Genomic DNA, 22,665 nt, shown 5'->3' with positions numbered 1-22,665 from the left:
CACTTTGATGTCTCGTTCTCACACCTTACACTTCCTTATTTCTGTATCTCCTCCTCCCCATCCCCTGACTCAGTCTGAAGAAGGGTCTCGACCTGAAACGTCACCCATTCCTTCTCTCCAGAGATGCTGCCTGTCCCGCTGAGTTACACCAGCTTTTTGTGTCTATCTTCGGTTTAAACCAGCATCTGCAGTTCCTTCCTACACATTAATTGTTTCTTTATTTGTTTTATGCTGCTTAGTTTTCTTCAGGAAGTTGGCGTATGGTGTCCACCCAGTGGAAGTAGCTGAGGAAGTGTTGTACACAGTGAACAGAGGCAGCAAGGAAGTGATGATTGGAAATCCTGTTTCAAAGGCATTTGTCTATTTAAGGACATTTTTTCCTGAAATATTTTTTGCAATTGTTGCTGCTGGAATCTCAAGCCAACCCATTACAGAGGAAGAACAATAACTTTCCTTTTTTAAGCCTTATTCTATGAAATTACTTCTCCCTCTCTCCTGCTATCTCTGCCATGTATTATGCTTATTATTTTCTGACTTATTTACCTCTTAACTCGCTTTTAGAATTGCTTTTTACCTAACCATTATCCCATTTCTCCTTTCTTCGTCTGTGTTCTATTCTGACAAATTATGGAGGTTTGGTGGATTAAGTTATGAGGGCAAATTGGATACATTTAGTTTGTATTCCCTTGAGATAAGGAAGTTGAGGGATGATCTTACTGAGGTATTGAAAGTAACATAAGGATTTGGTAGGGGAAAGTACACATTATCTAACTTTTAGTTGGATTATAAAGAAGAAGGGACACAATCTTATAATTAGAACTAAAATAACCAGGAGCAAAATCAGAAAATACTTCCTATATTAAATGTGTCAGGAATCTGGAAGTGTCTTCACCTGACAACATTGTGAATGCTGCAACGTTGGAGCTTTCAGGAGTTAGGCAGATTTATTGTAGTCAAAGATATTAAGGGAAATGGTGCAAAGACAGATAGTGGAATTGAGAAACAAACCAGTATGGTAGATTTGCAATGCTGAAAACCCTACTATGCTCGATCTTTGCATTTTCTATAGTCTCACTTTTATTCTAACATCAGTGAGAGTTAAGCTGCATTCAATCAATCCTATTGGATAATTCACTGTGATATTTAAGTTGACTGATAGACCAGCACTGATAGATCTTTGTAGGTCAGAAGGTCAATCTGGCCTTCCATGTTCAAACCGAACCGTTTGACAATGTAATAAAGGATATACAAGAGTTTTAGGTGCACTGAATGGACTAAAGTGCAAAGACAGAAGTTTTTATTGCTCAGATCTCTAATATATTTTAGTTCTGAAATCTCCAGGAATTTTGCTACTTTTGTCATATGCGAATAAGGTAAAAAGCAAAGTGCTGGAGGAACTCAGCAGGCCAGGCAGCATCTGTGGGAAGAAATGGACACAGTGTCTTGCGTTGTGACCCTCTTCAGATTGATGGAGTAGAGGGGAGAAAGCTGGTAGAGAAGTGAGGGAAGGGGTGGGACAAAAACTGACAATGGTGTGGCAGGTTCAGGTGAAGAGGGGTGATAAGCAGATTGGTGTAGTTGGTAACAAAGGCTGGAGCCGAAATGGAGGCAAAAGAATACAAATATGGAATAAGATAGAGAAGGAGTGAAATGTATATTGGAGGGAGGGATAGTAAGAGAAAGGGAAGAGGGGGAAGAGAAGAGTGGGGGAATGGTGTGGGGGGAGACAAGGTGTGGATAATGTGCTATCACACTTTAGCATTTCCACAAACATGTATCTTAATGCAGTTGGTATTGTTTCATATGGTTTTCATGTAATTGTTGTTCGAGACCAATCATATGAGTCTCAGAACATTGCTGTAGAAGTTTGTTCATCATCAGCTGTATTATCTCTTAAGTTCAGAATGGTGATGTTCACTGTTAGTTGCGTAATGTTCAATTCCATTTGCACCCTCAAATAAAGAAGCAACCCCTTCTAAAGACAAGAGATAATCTGTCCAGAAGAACACCTAACCTCCTATATTTGACAATGAACATCCATACCATCCCTGTCAAATCCCTACCATCAACACATAATGTGAGTCACTGCAGCAGCCACATGCAAGCTGTGGCCCTAAGGTTAAATGCTAGGTATTCCATGGTGAGCAGTTCACCTCCTGGCTTGTCAAAGCTGTTCCATTGTGTCAAGAAAGGAGTGTGACTTCAGTGTTATTACAGCTCCAAAAGCAACCCAATATATCAGCACAATTTAGGATAAAGCAACCTAAAGCAACCTAACCCCATCTGATTAGCACCCATTCACTGCAGGAAACATTCACTTGGTACAGTGCTATGGTCCCATGTACAAAATTCATTCAAGTTACTTGTCAAGGCAACTGGAATTGCAGTCAGCTCTCCTCTGTCACATTCCATCCTGACTTGGAAATATATTGATCAAAGGAAAATGATCAAGACCGGGCAAATGAGAGTAGCATGGTGGGCATCTTGGTTGGCAAGGATGAGTAGGGCCAAAGTATCTGTTCCTGTGCTGCATGGCTAAGACTACAGCTCTAAAGTCTCTATCGAACAACATGTAAATACCTTTACCCGAAGAACAATTGTAGAAGATGGCTGAGGCGTTAGAGAACATTTCTGCTTTGCTGACTATGTACATGAATAATTAAAAAAATCACAGACTTGATAATCACCGTATTAATGCTTGTTGTTTCTCTGTTTCTATCAGATATTTGTTTAAGGCATTATATTTTGGCACCTGTCTTCATATTTGTAAAAATAATCTCAATACAAATGTCATTGTGACATCATATCACAAAATGTGTTATTTAGCAATTAAACTAGGGGTCACAGTTTAAGGATAAGAGGGAAGTATTTTAGGACCGAGATGAGAAAATCATTTTTTACACAGAGAGTGGTGAATCTGTGGAATTCTCTGCCACAGAAGGTAGTTGAGGCCAGTTCATTGGCTATATTTAAGAGGGAGTTAGATGTAGCCCTTGTGGCTAAAGGGATCAGGGGGTATGGAAAGAAGGCAGGGATGGGATACTGAGTTGGATGATCAGCCATGATCATATCGAATGGCGGTACAGGCTCGAAGGGCCGAATGGCTTACTCCTGCACCTATTTTCTATGTTTCTATGTAATTATAAAAAGTATTTTTTTGTACCACCCATGCACCCCTATTTTCTTCATTCCTCCTGATGATGGTGATTCCTACCGATATGTAGTTCTGAAGTGAACCTAGCTGGCTATTCATCTTTTAAAGGTGGCGTGGGTGTATCTGCTGCAATTTTTGACAGTATCCCATGCACATACATTTCCAACTCGCATCATGACTAAATATTTTGCTTCCTTTGGTCCACTGTTAAGTAATTGCATACTTTCACCTTGACTGAGATAAGCCAACACAATATCGTTTGAATATTGAAGCTGAATTTGAGGAGCTTCATTCCACATCATGAAGTAAATCACGTCTCCTATTAGGTCAGAAAACACCTTCCCCATTTTAAAGTCATAAAACATGTCATAAGTGCAGTTAATTATGGATTTTTCAAAATTCCAAGCAGTGATATTAGAGAACAAAACAGGGCATCTTACAGAAATTCCATCTGATAATTTGATGTAAGATTTAAACCACTTAAAATAAATGGGTATTGCGAGCATTTAGAATGGAGCCAGAAAAACAAGAGAAACCGACTTTGCTTTCATGTATTAGTTCTGCCAATTGTGATTTCAATCCACAATGTGTAATTAACTGATTTGCATGCAGTCTAATATAAGACTAAATATATGTAATTTGTGTAGGGAATCTCAATGTCTCAATGTTATTCTGCAAACTTTGGCACTATCACTAATAAAGCAACATACTATCTTAATGACCTTATCTATAAATTATTGTCTTTCTGCTGACTGGTTAGATAATGTATTGTCTTTCTGCTGGCTGGTTAGCACGGAACAAAGGCTTTTAACTCTACCTTGGTACACGTGACAGTAAACTAAACTGAACTGAACTGAAAATGACAGGGAAATAGCCAATTAGTATTTCCTGAAATGTCAACTGGGCTTGTTATACTCCAAGTACAAACAGAAACAATCTGGAAATATGCAATGGATCAAGCAGTATAAGTGGAGAGCTAAACAGTGTGAATGTTTCAGGTTGATTACCCTAATCTGTAGGTACTGTTAATAATGAGTGCTTAGATTGGTGGGAGTTTGCAACAGTTAGTTACATTTTACTGTTATTAAGTCTATAGCACTGGTCTTTAGTTAAGGCAAAGCAGAATGTGACCATGAAACCCTGAGCATATTAGGATTTCTACTGAACTCTGCTCTGCTCACTGACACACAAGCAACAATTCACAACCATAAAGCACAAGGAGAAAGCAACAAATAATGTAGATTGATTGGTCTAACTTCAGGTCTAGTGAAATTACTAATGTTTGCTTTGGCCAATCAGACATGTAATTAGACCAATGTTTACAATACGTTTGCTCAATATTAATGTGTAGGAAAGAACTGCAGATGCTGGTTTAAATCGAAGGTAGACACAAAATGCTGGAGTAACTCAGCGAGGCAGGCAGCATCTCTGGAGAGAAGGAATGGGTGACGTTTCTGGTCGAGACCCTTCTTCAGACTGATGTCAGGGGAGGTGGCGGGACAAAGATAGAATGTAGTCAGAGACAGTAAGACTAATGGGAGAACTGGGAAGGGGGAGGGGATAGAGATGGAAAGCAAGGGCTATCTGAAGTTAGAAAAGTCAATGTTCATACCACTGGGGTGTAAACCCAGGTGCTGTTCCTCCAATTTATGCTGGGCCTCACTCTGACAATAAAGGAGGCCCAGGGCAGAAAGGTCAGATTGGGAATGGGAGGGGGAATTGAAATGCTGAGCCATGTTGATTAAGACGGACTGAGTGAAAGTGTTCAGCGAAACTATTGTCGAGCCTGCGCTTGTCTCGCCGATGCAGAGAAGATGACACCTGGAACAGCGGATACAGTAGACTTCTCTACATTGGCGAGACCAAGAGTCATAGTGATATAGTGTGGAAACAGGCCCTTCAGCACAACATGCCCACACCGACCAACTTGTTCCAGCTACACTAGTCCCACCTGCATGCGTTTGATCCATATCCCTCCAAACTTGTCCTATCCATGTATCTGTCCAACTGTTTCTTAAACGTTGGAATAGTCCCAGCCTCAACTACTTCCTCTGGCAGCTTGTTCCATACGCCCACAACCCTTTGTGTGAAAACGTTACCCCTCAGATTCCTATTAAATATTTTTCCCTTCACCTTGAGCCTATGTCCTCTAGTCCTCGATTTCCCTACTCTGGGCAAGAGATTCTGTGCATCTGATTTATTCCTCTCATGATCTTATACACCTCTATAAGACCACCTTTCAAACTCCTGTGCAGCAAGGAATAAAGACTCGGCCTACTCAACCTCTCCCTATAGATCAGACCCTCTAGTCCTGGCAACATTCTCGTAAATCTTCTCTGAACCCTTTCAAGCTTGACAATATCTTTCCTATAACATGGTGCCCAGAACCGAACACAATATTCTAAATGCACTGACCAATGTCTTATACAAATGCAATATGACCTCCCAACTTCTATACACAATATTCTGACTGATAAAGGCCAATGTGCCAAAAGCCGTTTTGAGCACCTTATCTACCTGCGACTCGACCTTCAAGGAACCATGCACCTGCATTCCTAGATCCCTCTGCTCTGCAACATTCTTCAGAGGCCTATCGTTCACTGTGTAGGTCCTGCCCAAAGATCTTATAGCGAAGCTTCGCTATAAGATCTTTGGTCCTGCCCTTGTTCGGCGTCCCAAGATGCAACACCTCACGTTTTTTCTATATTGCATTTTCTCTGAGATGAAGGCCTTCCACTACTTGATGTAACACTAAAATGCTGCCATGAAGCCTCTGCTGTGTTGCTTGTATTCAGATAGGTCTTTGGCTTGATATCTAGCAATAAGACTCATTACTTCCAAAACTTCAGAAATACCGGATTTGCAGCTGAGAGGAAAAAAGGCTCCAGAACGAAATTCAAAAGAACCGTTTGGTAAGGTCATGCTGAAGGTTGCCATCTACACTTAGTTTTCTGGAAAATTCCTAAACTATTTGACTCAGAGTGTGACATTGAAAAAGGGACTGCTGCAGAATGGCAGAAATGTTGATAGGGTTTGCCACTCTGAAGTATTGCTTCTCAAGTACAGTAATAGCTGCTTACATTATGGCCTAAAGCTGCAATATTATTCATGGAATTAATGATCCTTGAGACACAGGTTAGCTCATGAAAGTGGCTTTCAAAATGATGTTCATGCTATTAAACCTTCTTGCTGATGCTAGAATCCTACAGTAATAGTAAAATAGGGATAAAATGGCAAAATTATATCTGCTTTCTGGGGGGGGGGGGGGGGGGGGGGGGTTATGGTGTGCAAGTATAATCACTACACCCTGAAGAGTTAAATATTCAAAATATTCTGGCTTGAAATTTGCACAGGTATTCTCAATACCAGCAAAGGGAATAGACAGCCCACAAGAGCATAAATGAATGGAAAGTCATCCAATTATAATATGCCTGGATTTCTTAAATCTTTATTGATCATTTTGTGGTCTTTTTACGCAAAGATGTCCGGTGTCCTGAATTTAAGCAGTGTAATGGGTGCACTGCGTGGTCACAGGCGAAGTGGGGTGCAAATGGCTATTTCCATCCATCCACGTTGTAAACGTCAGCACATGAGGCTGTTCACCACAGCCTTTCATAGGCCAGGCTTAGGATGGCTTGCAGCCACAGTCTCAAATGGTTATATACTTTAGTTGAAATTAGTGGAATTGCATGGGATTAAATATCAAAACCCAATCGGCTTATTAGGGGTGACCAACATGACTTTGTACTTGGCAGCTCTTTCAATATGTTTCAAGAATCATTAGAGTCAGGGGTGGTTACAGACGATTGGGAAAATGCAAATAATACTCTGCTGTCCAAGAAGGGAGCGAAGCAGCAGAGTAGAAACTATAGGCCGGTTAGTCTGAATTCAGTGGTTGGTGAGATTTTATTATATCCATTATAGTCCATTATAAAAGATAAGGTTTCTGAGTACTTAGAAGCACACAATAAAATAGGCTGAAGTCAACATGGTTTTGGCCAAGTGAGATCTTGCCTAACGAACCTTTGGAATTCCTGGAATTTCCTGAAAACCTGGATTTTCAGGCGGCCTTTGATAAAGTGCTGCACGTGAGTGCAAAAGAAGATGAGAGCCCATGGTATCAGAGGGAAGATACTGGATGGCAGGTTGGCTGGAGTGCAAAAGGCAAAGAGTAGAAATAAAGGGGGCTTTCTCTGCCAGTGACTAGCAGAGTTCAGCAGAGGTAGGTGCTGGGGCCATTATTCTTCATGGTGTATATAAACGATTTGGCTGAGGGAATTGAAGGCTTTGTGGCCACATTTGCAGATGATATGAAGATAGGTGTAGAGGCAGGTAGTGTAGAGAAACCAGGGACTCTGCAGAAGGACTTGGGCAGTTTGGGAGAGTGGGCTGAGAAGTGGCAGTTGGAATACAGCGTAGCAAAGTGTGGGCATGCATTTTAATGGTAGGAATAAAGACATAGACTATTTTCAAATGGGGAGAGAATTCAGAAATCTGAGGTGCAAAGGGACTTGGGAGTGCTGGTACAGGATTCCCAAAAAGTCGAATCAGTAATAAGTCGAATCAGTAATAAGAAAGGCAAATACAATGCTAGCATTTATGTCGAGAGGGCTACAATACAAAAACAGGAATATAATTCTGAAGTTTTATAATTAATTGCCATATAAATGCAGTGTTATGCATTTGGAGTTTGTGAGCAATTTTGGGCCCAATATCTGAGGAAGGATATGCTGGCATTGGAGAGGGTTGAGAGGAGATTTTACGAGAATGATCACAGGAATGATTGGGTTAACACCTGATGAGCATTTGACGGCTCTGGGCCTGTACTCCCTGTGTTTAGAAGGATGGGGGGGGGAGGGGTGGGGGGGGGGGGGGGGGGAGACCTCAGAGAAACTTACCTACTAAAGAAAGGACTAATTGGAGTGAATGTGGAGAAGATGTTTCCACTAGTGAAAGGCTCTAGTACCAGAGGCCATAGTCTCAGAATAAAAGATCGTACCTTTAGAAAGGAGACAAGGAAGAATTTATTTAGTCAGAGGGTGGTGAATCTGTGGAATTCTTTGCCACGGAATGCTGTGGAGGCCAATTCAGTGCATATATTTATGGCAGAGATAGATAGATTCTTGAGTAGTATGGGTGTCAGGAGTTATGGGGCGTAGGCAGGAGAATGGAGTTGAGAGGGAAAGATAGATCAGCCATGATTGAATGGCGGAGTAGACTTGATGGGCTGAATGGCCTACTTCTGCTTCTAGAACTTATGAACTTATGAGCTCATGTCTCACGAACTTGACTGAGTTTTTTTGAGAGACAAAGATTTGGGCAGCGGATGTTGTATACATGGATTTTAGTAAGGCTTTTGATAAGGTCCTTCATGGTAGGCTGATCCAGAAGTTAAGATGTTTGGAATTCCCAATGGTCCCGCTGAGCCGTAGCTGTGTCCCAACCGCAGGCCTGTCTCACCCGAGGGAAGGCCGCCGAGCCGGGCCCCTGCTCGTCCCTGAAGATGGAGAATCAGAGAGGAGGACAGAGGGAGGCAGCGATGGCAGTGGACTGGATAAAAGGTTCGGTGAGAAGAACCAGGGGTCTTATCTCCACGCCCTCAAGATTGGCTGTGGGAGGTGCCCACTGGGGCACATGGGCCGAAGAGGGCCAGGCCAGGATAGCGACATCGGTTTGTGCGACGACCAAAAGATAGGCAATGGCTGCAATTGGCCTTCGTGGCCGACTGAAGCTCGAAATATAAAATGGCGCCAAAATGACACAGAACCTATTTCCCAGGGTAGAAATGTCTAACATTAGAGGACATAGCTATAGGTGTGAGGGAAAAGTTTAATGGAGATGTGCAGGGCAAGTATTATACACAGAGGGTGATGGGGGGCTTGCACGCATTGTCAGGGGTGGTGTCACTGGATAGTGGCGTTTAAGAAGCTTTTGGATAGGCACATGGAAGTGCAGGGAATAAATGGATAGAGATCATGTGCAGGCAGACGAGATCAGTTCAACAAAGCGTCATATTCGGCACAGACGTTGTGGACCAAAGGGCCCGTTCCTGTGCTGTACTGTTCTATGTTATTTTAGTTTTAGCTTACTTTAGTTTAGGGATACAGCCCTTCGGCCCATCGAGTCCGCACTGACCAGTGATCCCCACCCGCTAACACTATCCTAGATACACTAGCGACAATTTTACATTGTCATCAGGAAGAACATATAGAGGCATACTTAAAAAATAAAATTACTTTAGATAAGCATCAGAATGCTTATTTTTCTTCTAAACAATCCAAATAAATTAGCATTAAATGTGATGTTGATACTGTGCCGATAAGCAGGTAGTTACATTGCACAGACATCTGTGGAATAATTCCAAAGGTGTGTAATTTCCCCAGGTATTTTGTTTAATTTACGCAGAGTTCAGCAGTGGCCATTGCTCAAGCTTTTTCAGTGTTGAACACATTTCAATATTCTATAGTGAACAAATAGGTTAATGAATCATAGCATTTGCCTATTTTATTCATGATGATTTTGGAGTGGGGGAATAGTAACACACATGGTGTAGCACGGAGATTAGTTTAGTTTAAACAGGCCCTTTTGGATTATCCGTTTTTCTGGATCAACTGGGGTCATGCCCTCCGAGAGGAGCCCAACGGGACTGGAACGGTCCGCCTAGGCCAAGATACCGACCCGCAAAGTCAGTCACAGAATTTGGCTATGGGAATGGATCTGCAGGCTCTGGCCAAGCCAGAGTTCCAGAGCTCCAGCCGTAGGGGATAAATCCGACCCACTGATCGATGTGGAACTCCCGATGAGGCCGCACCAGTCTAGATGTCACATATTCGGGGGGGACATCTGAAGAACGAGGACATTTCCGATGCCTTGGTGTGGAACGTCTCATCCTGGGAACAGATGCGGCGTAGGCGGAGGAATTGGGAGTAGGGGATGGAGTCTTTACAGGGGGCAGGGTGGGAAGACGTGTAATCCAGATAGCCATGTGAATCAGTTGGTTTGTAGTGTATGTCGATCAGAAGTCTGTCCCCTGCGATGGAGATTGTGAGGTCAAGGAATGGTAGGGAAGTGTCGGAAATGGTCCAGGTGTATTGGAGTGCCGGATGGAAGTTGGTGGTGAAGTGGATGAAGTCAGTCAGTTGTGTGTAGGTGCAGGAGGTGGCCCCAAAGCAGTCGTCAATGTAACGGAGGTAGAGGTCGGGGATGGGGCCCTGGTACGTATTGAGCAAGGATTGTTCAACGTACCCGACAAAGAGGCAGGCGTAGCTGGGGCCCATGCGTGTGCCCATAGCTACGCCTTGTGTTTGGAGGAAATGGGAGGAGTCAAATGTAAAGTTGTTGAGGGTGAGGACCAACTCCGCTAGGCAGAGGAGAGTGTCAGTGGCTGGGTATAGGTTGCTCCTCTGGTCGAGGAAGAACCGGAGGGCTTTGAGGCCATCCTGGTGGGGGATGGAGGTGTAGAGTGACTGGACATCCATGGTGAAGATGAGGAGGTGGGGGCCTAGAGAGTGGAATGCGTGGAGGCGGCGGAGGGTGTCTGAGGTGTCTAGAACATAGGTGGGAAGGGATTCCACTCCGCCACCATAGATGAGGCTCGCACCAGGGTCTCTTCCACACTCTGTCATCTTTTAGAAACAAGTGCCGTTAGATTGAGATGCTCTTTAATGCTCTCCGAAAGGTTTATAAATAGTTGTTTTCCACCATGTCCCCAAATTCCTCTGATGGCCACACCCCTATAAATGCATCCTTTCACCTTATGTGTATGGTGTTTTTTCTGAAATTGCAAATTATTATGCACATCTGCTAAAGTATAAACCTTGAGTGCCAATAACACTTGGGATCGAGGTGGATCTTAGGGAAATTAAAGCTATAATCCTATATGTTGAAGAAAAATTACCCACAATGTTTCCAAGTGGCCATAGTTTTGATTCAGGTCTGGAAATGGCTAACTGAGGCAATCCATGCACATGCAAAGGCAACATAGCCCACCTAGTGGCAGAATATTGGTACCACGCAAAAACTGCACATAGCAACCTGTAGATTTTTGGGATCTGAGAGGAAACAGGTATACCTGGACGAAATCTAAGTGCTAACAGAGAGAAAAAAAATCTCAGACACTGAGCACTAGAGGTCAGGCTTGAACCTGGGTCCCTGGAGCATGAGTATTGCACTGCAGTCACTGTTGTAATACTAGAATGCCCAAATTTCACTATGACCTAACATGGAATGTCACACTCATATTTATAAATGTGCTGGATTTGAATATAAAGCTGGTGTCCAAGTCATTATTTTCTTTAGAAACAAGGAGAACCGTGGGCGGGTCTTACCGTCTGCACTATCAAGGTCGGCTATGGGAAGTACCCCCCCGCGGGGAACAAGGGCTGAAAAGAGCCAGGCGTGGAGAGAGGCATTGGTTCGCAGGACGATCGGAATGGAGGCGATGGCTACAACGGGTCTTTGTGGCCAGCTGCAGCTGAAACTGTAAAATGGTGTCAAAATGACACCTCTTGCATATGGACCCAGTGGGCTGTTCTGTGCATACTGGACACATCTGAGTGATTGTGCTTATGTATGGTACTAGTTTTGCTGAGCCATTTGCAAAAATTGTATTTCACTGTACCCGGTAGATGTGACAATAAAGAAACCATTGAACCATGGGACCATTGAACTGCAGATGTTGCTGGACCAGAAGGACACTAACTAGTAAGGGGGGGGGGGGGGAAAACAACGGGGGGGGGGGGGGGGGAGGGAGGGGGGGGGGAGGGTGGGGGGGGGGAGGGGGGGGGGGGAGGGGGGGGGGGGAGGGGGGGGGGGGGGGGGGGAGGGGGGGGGGGGGGGGGGGGGGGGGGAGGAGGGGGGGGGGGGGGGGGGGGGGGGGGGGGGGAGGGGGGGGGGGGGGGGGAAAGGGCAGTAGGTGGAAAGCATAAAGAGAGGGAAAGGGGAGACATGGATAGAGGGGGAAGCCGGAATGGGGAGGGAAGATGGAGGGGGATTTGGGAGGAGGGATCAGAGCAGGGCAGGAGGAGGGGGGGGGGGGGAAAAGGGGTGGGGCGAGGAGAGGAGGGCGGAGGTGAAGAGGGGAAAGGAGGATATAGGTGAGGAGGAATTAGGGGGGGGGGGGGGGGGGGGAGTAGGACAGGGAAGGGAGGGGAGGGGGGGTGAGGGAAGGAGGGGAAGGGGGGGAAGAGGGGGAGAAAAGGAGGGGAGGGGGGCGAGATGGCATTCAGAAAAGAAGACAGGGTGGAGGCATGTGGGGAGGGGGCAAGGAGGAGGACATGGGACGGGGAGGAGTGACAGATGAGGAAGAGAGGGAGGGGGAGAAGGGGGACAGGAAGAGAGGGACTTGACAACAGAGGGGGGGATGGGATATTGGCCAGGTGGGAAGGAGATTAGGAAAGGCCAGGAAGAGAAAAGGGAGGGGAAAGAGAGGGAAGAGTAGAGGTGGGTCAAAAGTGGGAGAGGGCTAGGGGAGGGGAAGCGAAAAAAGGGAGAGGAGAAGAGAGGAGGGAGGGAAGAGAGAAGGGTAGCTAGGAGGGGGAGGGGAAGGGAAAGAGGGGAGGGGACCAGGGAGCGGATAGAGGAGAGGAGGAAGAAAGGGGGAAGGAAGGGGAGAAGAAAGGGAAGGGGGGCAGATAGTTGGAGGAGAGGGAAGGGAGAAGGGAGAAGAAAGAAAGGCCAGGAGAAGGGAGGGGGGTAGGGGAGAGGGGGGGGAGGAAGAGGGAGGGGAAGGAACGGGGGGAAAGGTGAGAGGAAAGGATGGGAGGAGAAGGGGGGGAAGGGACGGACAAGAGAAAAGGGGGGGAGAAGAGAAGGGGGGAGGGGAAAGAGAGGGAGAGGGAAGGGGGAGGAAGGGGCGGGGGAAGAAGAGGGAGGGGGAGTGAAGGGAGAGAGAAAGGGGAGAGGGGTGGGAGAATAAAGAGGGGAATAAGGGAGGAGGGGGAATAGGGGATGGATGGGAAGAGGGGAGAAGGCACGGAGGAGGAAAGTCGAAGAGAGAAGGAAGAGAAAGAAGGGAAGGCGAAAAACGCCAGGGAGGGGAAGGGGGTCTAGAAGGGAGGGGAAGAGGGGGGGGGAGGGCGGGAGGGAAGGGGGGGGGAGGGAGAAGGGGAAGGAAGGGAGAGAGAGGGGGAAGAATGGGGGAAGAAAAAGGGAAGAAGTGGGGAAAGGGGAGGGAAGGGAGGGAGAGAAGTAAGAGGGAAGGAGAAGGGACAGGGAAAGGGAAAGGGGGGAGGGGGGGGGGGAGAGAGTAGGAGAGGGAGAAGAACGAGAAGGGACAGAGGGAAAAAAAGGGAGGAGAGAGAAGGAAGGGGGAGAAAGGAAGGAGTGGGATGGGAGAGGAAAGGAGAGAGGGAGGAAAAGGGGGGGGGGGGAGGACAGGAAGGGGGGAAGGGGAAGAAAGGAGAGAAAAGGGGGGAAAGGGGAGGGGGGCGGGGGGAAGGGGAGGAAGAGAGAAGGGAGAAGGAGGGAGAGGGGAAGGGGGGGGAGGAGAAGAGAGGGCGAAAGGGAGGGGAGAGGGGGAGAGGAAGAGAACAGAAAGGAGAAAAAAGAGAGGGGAAGGAGGGAGGGAGGAAGGGGAAGGAGAAGGGGTGGGGAAAGGGAAGGAGGGGGAAGGAAGAAGAGAAGGAGAGAGGAAGAAGAGAGAGGGGGTGAAGGAAGGCCTTCCGGGGGCGAGAGATTTCCCTGTCAAAAAAAAGAGACTTGTGAAACAGGGAGAGAGTTCTCAAAAAAACTAGAGAGAGGGATAGACAGGAAAGGGAGGATTCCAAAGGTGTCTACCCAGAGGGGGGGAAGGGAAACTAAGGGGCTGTTTCTGAATGGGAGGGGGAAAAAAAGGAGGAGAGTTCTCAGAGAGGGGGGGGGGGGAAGAAAGAGAAAGGAGGGAGGAGAAAAAGGGGGAGGGGGGAGAAAAGGGGGGGGGGGGGGGGAGGGGGAGGTGGGGGGGAGGAGAGGGGGGGGATGTGGAAGGGGGAGGGAGGGAAGAGAGGAGAAGGTAAGGAAGGGGGAGGTAGGGGTGGAAAGGAAGTAGAGGGGAGAGGAGGGAAGGGACACCCGTGTTGGTCGGAATGGAAAGAGTGGAGGAGAGGGGGGGGGGGAGGGGGGGAAGGAAAGAAAGGTCGGTTCATGAGGAGATGGTTGGACAAAGAATGCCCCTTATGGACCCAAGGTGGCGTAAGCGTCGATTCCTAGCATTTTAGTTGGGGAGAGGAGGGTTTATAGAAAATCTTAGCTGGGGCTTGGTAGAGGGGATACAGGAGGGGGGGGAATCATGGTTGACCTAGTCATGGTCTAGTACAGTTGGACACTGCTGAGTAGGATTCATAGACACCGGGGGGAGAGGTAATTCCTTAGTGGAGGAGGTAGCATCCCCCTCTGTATCAAAATGGATGGAGCGAAGACAGAGTGGGTCGCTAATGGTCTATAGTGGGGGATTAAACAGGTTAGTGGCCATAGGGGGGGAACAAGGGAGCATCTAGACCGCTGGGACAAAGCATGGCAGCTAATAGGTGAATGAAGGCGATAGGGGATTTTGATATGCAGATGGTTGGAACAAAGGCCAGTTTTTAAAGGCAGAAGGTGTGTGCCAAGGTTGAAGAGTTCTGAAGCTAGGAAAAAAAGTAGCAGAGAGGAAAATAGGTGGGAGTCTGGGTGGGGCATAGGGGAGGAGAGAGGAGAAAAGAGTTGAGGGGAGGGTGTGGCTTGCTAGAAGGTTACCTAAAACTGGAAAATTCAGTCTGAAGAAGGGTCTCGACCCGAAATGTCGCCCATTCCTTCTCTCCAGAGATGCTGCCTGTCCTGCTGAGTTTCTCCAGCATTTTGTGTCTACCTTCGATTTAAACCAGCATCTGGAGTTCTTTCCTTCACAATTCAACATTCATACCATTTGGTTGTAAGCTACCCAAGAATATAAGGTGCTGTTCCTCCAGGTTGCGTGTGGCCTCAATCTAGCAATGGAGGAAGCCCAAGACAGAAAGGTCGGTCCGGGAATGAGAATGGGGAATTAAACAGGTTAGAAAATGGGAAATCCAGTAGGCCTAGGTGGACCGCGCGTAAGTGTTTAGCAAAATGGTTGACGAATCTGTGCTTGATCTCGTCAATGTACAGGTGGCCACTATTCTAGGCCTCTTCCTTCTGTAAATGTAGTTTCTCCCTTCTGTTATAGATGGATCCCTTACCCGTGCTCCTCTGTGTCCTATAGTTATGCTCTTGCTCCCCCTCCCCCCAGATGGAAGAAGGATAGAGTTCCCCTGGTCTCACCTTTCACCGCATCAATCTATGATCCTCCAACATTTCCGTTACCTCCAATGTGATCCCAACACCAGTCACGTCTTCCCAGCTCCACACATTTCCATCATCTGCAGAGACTGCTCCCTCCACAACTCCATCGGGAGCAATCTTCCTGCATCTAGCCTGTCCAACCCCTTAAGAATTTTGTAAGTTTCTATAAGATCCCCTCCCAATCTCCTAAATTCTAGAGAGTATAAACCAAGTCTATCCAGTCTTTCTTCATAAGACAGTCCTGACATCCCAGGAATCAGTCTAGTGAACCTTCTCTGCACTCCCTCTATGGCAATAATGTCCTTCCTCAGATTTGGAGACCAAAACTGTACGCAATACTCCAGGTGTGGTCTCACCAAGACCCTGTACAACTGTAGTAGAACCTCCCTGCTCCTATACTCAAATCCTTTTGCTATGAAAGCTAACATACCATTCGCTTTCTTCACTGCCTGCTACACCTGCATGCCTACTTTCAATGACTGGTGTACCATGACACCCAGGTCTCGCTGCATCTCCCCTTTTCCTAGTCGGCCACCATTTCGAAAATAGTCTACTTTCCTGTTTTTGCCACCAAAATGGATAACCTCACATTTATCCACATTATACTGCATCTGCCAAACATTTGCCCACTCACCCAGCCTATCCAAGTCACCTTGCAGTCTCCTAGCATCCTCCTCACAGCTAACACTGCCCCCCAGCTTAGTGTCATCTGCAAACTTGGAGATATTGCCTTCAATTCCCTCATCCAGATCATTAATATATATTGTAAATAGCTGGGGTCCCAGCACTGAGCCTTGCGGTACCCCACTAGTCACTGCCTGCCATTGTGAAAAGGACCCGTTTACTCCTACTCTTTGCTTCCTGTTTGCCAGCCAGTTCTCTATCCACATCAATACTGAACCCCCAATGCCGTGTACTTTAAGTTTGTATACTAATCTCTTATGTGGGAACTTGTCGAAAGCCTTCTGGAAGTCCAGATACACCATATCCACTGGTTCTCCCCTATCCACGCTACTAGTTACATCCTCGAAAAATTCTATAAGATTCGTCAGACATGATTTACCTTTCGTAACTCCATGCTGACTTTGTCCAATGATTTCACCACTTTCCAAATGTGCTGCTATCCCTTCTTTAATAACTGACTCTAGCAGTTTCCCCACTACCGATGTTAGACTAACTGGTCTGTAATTCCCCGTTTCTCTCTCCCTCCCTTCTTAAAAAGTGGGGTTACGTTTGCTACCCGTCAATCCTCAGGAACTACTCCAGAATCTAAAGAGTTTTGAAAGATTATTACTAATGCATCCACTATTTCTGGAGCTACTTCCTTAAGTACTCTGGGATGCAGCCTATCTGGCCCTGGGGATTTATCGGCCTTTAATCCATTCAATTTACCCAACACCACTTCCCGGCTAACCTGGATTTCACTCAATTCCTCCAATTCCTTTGACCCGCGGTCCCCTGCTATTTCCGGCAAATTATTTATGTCTTCCTTAGTGAAGACGGAACCAAAGTAGTTATTCAATTGGTCTGCCATATCCTTGTTCCCCATGATCAACTCACCTGTTTCTGACTGCAAGGGACCTACATTTGTTTTAACTAATCTCTTTCTTTTCACATATCTATAAAAACTTTTGCAGTCAGTTTTTATGTTCCCTGCCTGTTTTCTTTCATAATCTATTTTTCCTTTCCTAATTAAGCCCTTTGTCCTCCTCTGCTGGTCTCTGAATTTCTCCCAGTCCTCCAGTATGCTGCTTTTTCTGGCTAATTTGTACGCATCATCCTTCGCTTTGATACTATCCCTGATTTCCCTTGTTATCCACGGATGTACTACCTTCCCTGATTTATTCTTTTGCCAAACTGGGATGAACAATTTTTGTAGTTCATCCATGCAGTCTTTAAATGTCTTCCATTGCATATCCACCGTCAACCCTTTTAGAATTAATTGCCAGTCAATCTTGGCCAATTCACGTCTCATACCCTCAAAGTTACCTTTCTTTAAGTTCAGAACCATTGTTTCTGAATTACCAATGTCACTCTCCATCCTAATGAAGAACTCAACCATATTATGGTCACTCTTGCCCAAGGGGGCACGTACAACAAGATTGCTAACTAACCCTTCCTCATTACTCAATACCCAGTCTAAAATAGCCTGCTCTCTCGTTGGTTCCTCTACATGTTGATTTAGATAACTATCCCGCATACATTCCAAGAAATCCTCTTCCTCAGCACCCCTGCCAATTTGATTCACCCAATCTATATGTAGATTGAAGTCACCCATTATAACTGTTTTGCCTTTGTCGCACACATTTCTAATTTCCTGTTTGATACCATCTCCAACTTCACTACTACTGTTAGGTGGCCTGTACACAACACCCACCAGCGTTTTCTGCCCCTTAGTGTTTCGCAGCTCTACCCATACCGATTCCACATCCTCCAAACTAATGTCCTTCCTTTCCATTGCATTTATCTCCTCTCTAATCAGTAACGCTACCCCACCTCCTTTTCCTTTCTCTCTATCCCTCCTGAATATTGAATATCCCTGGATGTTCAGCTCCCAGCCTTGGTCACCCTGGAGCCATGTCTCCGTGATCCCAACTATATCATAGTCATTAATAGCTATCGCCAGACACCGGTAGGCGGCGCGGCTCTGGCCAGCAGCGGCCTCTGCAGCCTGTCCGCGTTTTTGTTATTTTTTGTCTGTGTTTCTGTGTAGTTTTTGTTATTTTATGTTGGGGGGTGTGTGCGGGGGGGGGGGGTGGGGTGGGAGGGGGGGGGGGGAAACCTTTTGAATCTCTCCCTGCACTGAGACCCGACCTTTTCTCGTCGGGTCTCAGTCATCGTTGAGGCCGTAACGAGGAGCGGCCTCCAACAGGAAGAGACCGGGGACTCAGGTGTCGACTCACCTCACCGTCGCGGAGCTGGCCGGGTCCGGAGCGGTGGAGGAGCGCTGCTGCTGCTGATGCTGTTGCTGCTGCTGCTGCTGCTGCTGCTGCCGGAGAGTCGGAGGCTCTCTACAGGTCTGTGGACGGCGGCACCGGGAGCCCACGGCTCCCTGGGGGGGAGACCGCTTTTCGGGGCTTCTGCGGCGGCGACTTCTCCCGCCCGAGTTGTGGGGTCGAAGAGCTCCTGGAGCGGGGCCTAGCACCGCTGCCCCGCGTGGCTGGAATGGCCGCGGACTCTGCGAGCGCACACCGGGGGCTTCAACACCAAGACCCGGTGTGCGACCTCGCACCACCTGGCGTGGCTTCAATGGCCGCGGGACAATCGCCATCGCCAGCCGGGGGCTATGACTTTGACTCTGACATCGGGGGGGGGGGAGAGTGCAGTGGAGAGATAAGTTTTTTTGGCCTCCATCACAGTTATGTGATGGATGTTTATGTTAAATGTAATTATGTTGTGTCTGGGGTCTATTTGTGTGTTATGTATGGCTGCAGAAACGGCATTTCGTTTGGACCTCCAGGGGTCCAAATGACAATTAAATTGATTCTGATTCTGATTCTGATTCTGATTCTATCTGCACATTCAACTCATCCACCTTATTACGAATGCTCCTTGCATTGAGACACAAAGCCTTCAGGCTTGTTTTTAGAGGTGTATGTGCACCTCCTCTAATCTCATCCACTGCAACCGGTGGTGCTGATGTGTCCTCCAGTACATTGTCGAGGCCAAGCGTAGACATGACATCCAATTAGCTGAACACATGTGCTCGGTCCACCAAGGCCTACTGAATCACCTGGTTGATAACCATTTTAATTCCCTTCCTATTCTCATTCTGACCTTTCTGTCCTAGGCCTCCTCCATTGTCAGAGTGAGGCCACATGCAATCTAGAGGAACAGTGCCTCATCTATATTACTAAAAGTGTGTTCTTGACTGGTTTTGGTCATCTCTGCTGCGATTTCCGAGAGAACGCCGCCACCTACGGCCGTCATTTTTGGCCACCTTGCTCAGAGCCCCCCCCTCCCGCCGTATGTGTGCTGAGGGTTTTTCCCGTCGATGAAAAATGACAGCGATATTAATGATAAGGGACTGTGGTAACGGTGAAATCGACAGAAGGATGGAGGGTTGGGTGTGTATGCGTGCTTTGTCTGTGATTTTTATTTATTTGCTTATCTTTATTATTTTACCGTGGATGTTTCGTTAGCTTTAGAAATGTTTGAATGCTGCACTGACTGGCTGACATTTTAAATTTCGTTGTACATGGCCCATGTTACAATGACAATAAAGAAACTATTCTATTCTATTCTATTCTATTTTACAAAATTCCCCATTCTCTCTGCTGCCCCTGCTGGCGGCAGGGGGGAGGGACTATAAAACCAGGACGTGGTGTGCCCCAATCAGTCTCTTCATGATGGAGGAAGGCAGAGGGTCACGTTTCTCTGAGCTGTGAATAACACTGAACACATGTCTACTCAAATGTAAGTGCCCTTAGTGGTCCTAAAACGTTTGCAGAATGTGTCTATTGGTTCTAAAACGTTTGCAAAAAGTGTTTATTGGTTCTAAAATGTTTGCAAAAAGTGTCTCTTTTGGTTCTACAATGCTTGCAAAATGTGTCTTTTTTGGTTCTAAAATGTTTTTTAAGTTCTCCCCCCCTTTCCTCCCCCCTCTCCTCCCCCCCCCCCCCCTATTCTCCCCCCCCTCTCCACTCCCTCCCCCCTCTCCACTCCCTCCCCCCCCTGCCCTCCTCTCCCCCCCTCTCCTCTACCTCCGTCCCACCCCTTCTCTAGATGTGACTGCAAGTTGGGGGCTATGCATCAGTAGATAGGGTGTGCATGGGGTAAAAGGAGAAAATTAATAATATTAATATAATATCAAGGGGGGTAATTAGCGTGAGTGCGGGGGGTTAGTTAGTGTGTGTGACGCTGCATGCCGCCTCCCCCCCCACAACCGCATGTTGGGGGAACAGACCCAACGGGTCTGCACTTGGTCTAATATTCTATATAGGTTGTTTGCAACCCAACGGTATGAACATTAAATTCACCAATTTAAAGTAACCTCCTCCCAACACCTCCCCACCTTCTCTCCCACACATCTCCCTTTTTCACCCCCCCTCCACCTCTATGTCCCACCGAGACTTTCACCTATTTCTCTCGTCTCCTGCTTCTTTCTTCCCTCTAGCTTCGCAATTTGCAACTAACCCTGCCTCACACCTTTTGCTTTTATCTCTCGCCTTTGTTCCAACCACCAGCTAATCAAACCTGCTCATACCCATTGCCTACACCTGCCTGCCATTCTTTGTCCTGCCTCTTCCCTCTTCTAGTTTTCTTCTCCCCCCCTACTATCAGTCTGAAGAAGGGTCTCAACCCAAGATGCCACCTATCCATGTACTCCAGAGATGCAGCAACTTGTGACGTTACAGACTGAGGAGGTGTACATTTGTGTTACTGCTCTTGGTCCGCCACACTATATGGATGGTTCACTTTAAAATGCCAGGTCTATTCTCAGTTTATCCAATTGAGCAGGATTGTAGTACCACACAACATCAGGAAACTAGGTTATAGAAGCATTCAGTTTGTGAGAGAGAAGAATGGGTCCAAGACTAGATTTAAACTTCATACTATCCCCCTTGGTCAAATCCCTTCCCACCTATGTTCTAGACACCTCAGACACTCTCCGCCGCCTCCACGCATTCCACTCTCTAGGCCCCCACCCCCTCATCTTCACCATGGATGTCCAGTCACTCTACACCTCCATCCCCCACCAGGATGGCCTCAAAGCCCTCCGGTTCTTCCTCGACCAGAGGAGCAACCTATACCCAGCCACTGACACCCTCCTCCGCCTAGCGGAGTTGGTCCTCACCCTCAACAACTTTACATTTGACTCCTCCCATTTCCTCCAAACACAAGGCATAGCTATGGGCACACGCATGGGCCCCAGCTACGCCTGCCTCTTTGTCAGGTACGTTGAACAATCCTTGTTCAATACGTACCAGGGCCCCATCCCCGACCTCTACCTCCGTTACATTGACGACTGCTTTGGGGCCACCTCCTGCACCTACACACAACTCACTGACTTCATCCACTTCACCACCAACTTCCATCCGGCACTCCAATACACCTGGACCATTTCCGACACTTCCCTACCATTCCTTGACCTCACCATCTCCATCGCAGGGGACAGACTTCTGACCGACATACACTACAAACCAACTGACTCACATGGCTATCTGGACTACACGTCTTCCCACCCTGCCCCCTGTAAAGACTCCATCCCCTACTGCCAATTCCTCCGCCTACGCCGCATCTGTTCCCAGGATGAGATATTCCATACCAGGGCATCGGAAATGTCCTCGTTCTTCAGGGAACGGGGATTCCCCTCCGCCACCATAGATGAGGCTCGCACCAGGGTCTCATCCATACCCCGCAACACTGCTCTCTCTCCCCATCCCCGCACTCGCAACAAGGGCAGAGTCCCCCTGGTCCTCACCTTTCACCCCACCAGCCGGCAAATACAACACATAATCCTCCGCCATTTCCGCCACCTCCAACGTGACCCCACCACTCGCCACATCTTCCCATCTCCCCCCATGCCTGCCTTCCGCAAAGATCGCTCCCTCCGCAACTCCCTTGTCAATTCTTCCCTTCCCTCCCGTACCACCCCCTCCCCGGGCACTTTCCGTTGCAACCGCAAGAAATGCAACACCTGTCCCTTCACCTCCCCCCTCGACTCCATTCAAGGTCCCAAGCAGTCGTTCCAGGTGCGACAAAGATTCACCTGTATCTCCTCCAACCTCATCTACTGCATCCGCTGCTCAAGATGTCAGCTGATTTACATCGGGGAGACTAAGCGGCGGTTAGTTTTCCATTAGTTTTCTTATTGCATTGGAGACATTGATGATGAAGATATTATATAGAGCAGGAAAGTGTGCCCTTGAATTGTGTTGTGTGATTGATTTGTTTGTTTAAGGGGAGAAGGCACACTGAGCTCGTTCTCCAAGCTCACTATTAATTCTTATTTAACGTGAGTGACTGAGGTTATTGCCTCAGTGCAAATACACAGGGTTGCATTTCCTGAGTGTCTGGCGCAAGTTGAAACCAGCAATTGCCGTAATTTTGCAGCTTTTGGCTAGAAGGTGAAAATAGGATGCCTGGTTCTTTTGTTCATCTGTGGCTCGAGATGCCTTGGAGATGACCTGATAGATGTGTATTAAATTTTGAGGGCTGTAAATAGAGTAGACAATGAGAACCTTTTTCCCAGGGTGGAAATAGAGAGTAGAGGGCATAGCTTTAAACTCAGA

General features: G+C 47.1%; 1 protein-coding gene across 1 annotated transcript in view; it reads left to right on the top strand.

Annotated features, from left to right (window-relative positions):
- The window catches only part of dhrs7cb (dehydrogenase/reductase (SDR family) member 7Cb), a 39,228-nt gene extending 37,544 nt beyond the window's left edge, over nt 1–1,684 (top strand). Inside the window, exon 7 of the mRNA XM_055654075.1 lies at nt 240–1,684. Within this exon, the coding sequence (XP_055510050.1) occupies nt 240–448 (209 nt within the window). The 3' untranslated portion in view covers nt 449–1,684. The remainder of the gene's footprint in view (nt 1–239) is intronic.
- The last annotated feature ends 20,981 nt before the right edge of the window (nt 1,685–22,665 follow it).

Source organism: Leucoraja erinacea, chromosome 23 (assembly GCF_028641065.1).
Source record: "Leucoraja erinacea ecotype New England chromosome 23, Leri_hhj_1, whole genome shotgun sequence".
NCBI lineage: Eukaryota > Metazoa > Chordata > Chondrichthyes > Rajiformes > Rajidae > Leucoraja > Leucoraja erinaceus.
This window is presented reverse-complemented; position numbering and strand designations above follow the sequence as displayed.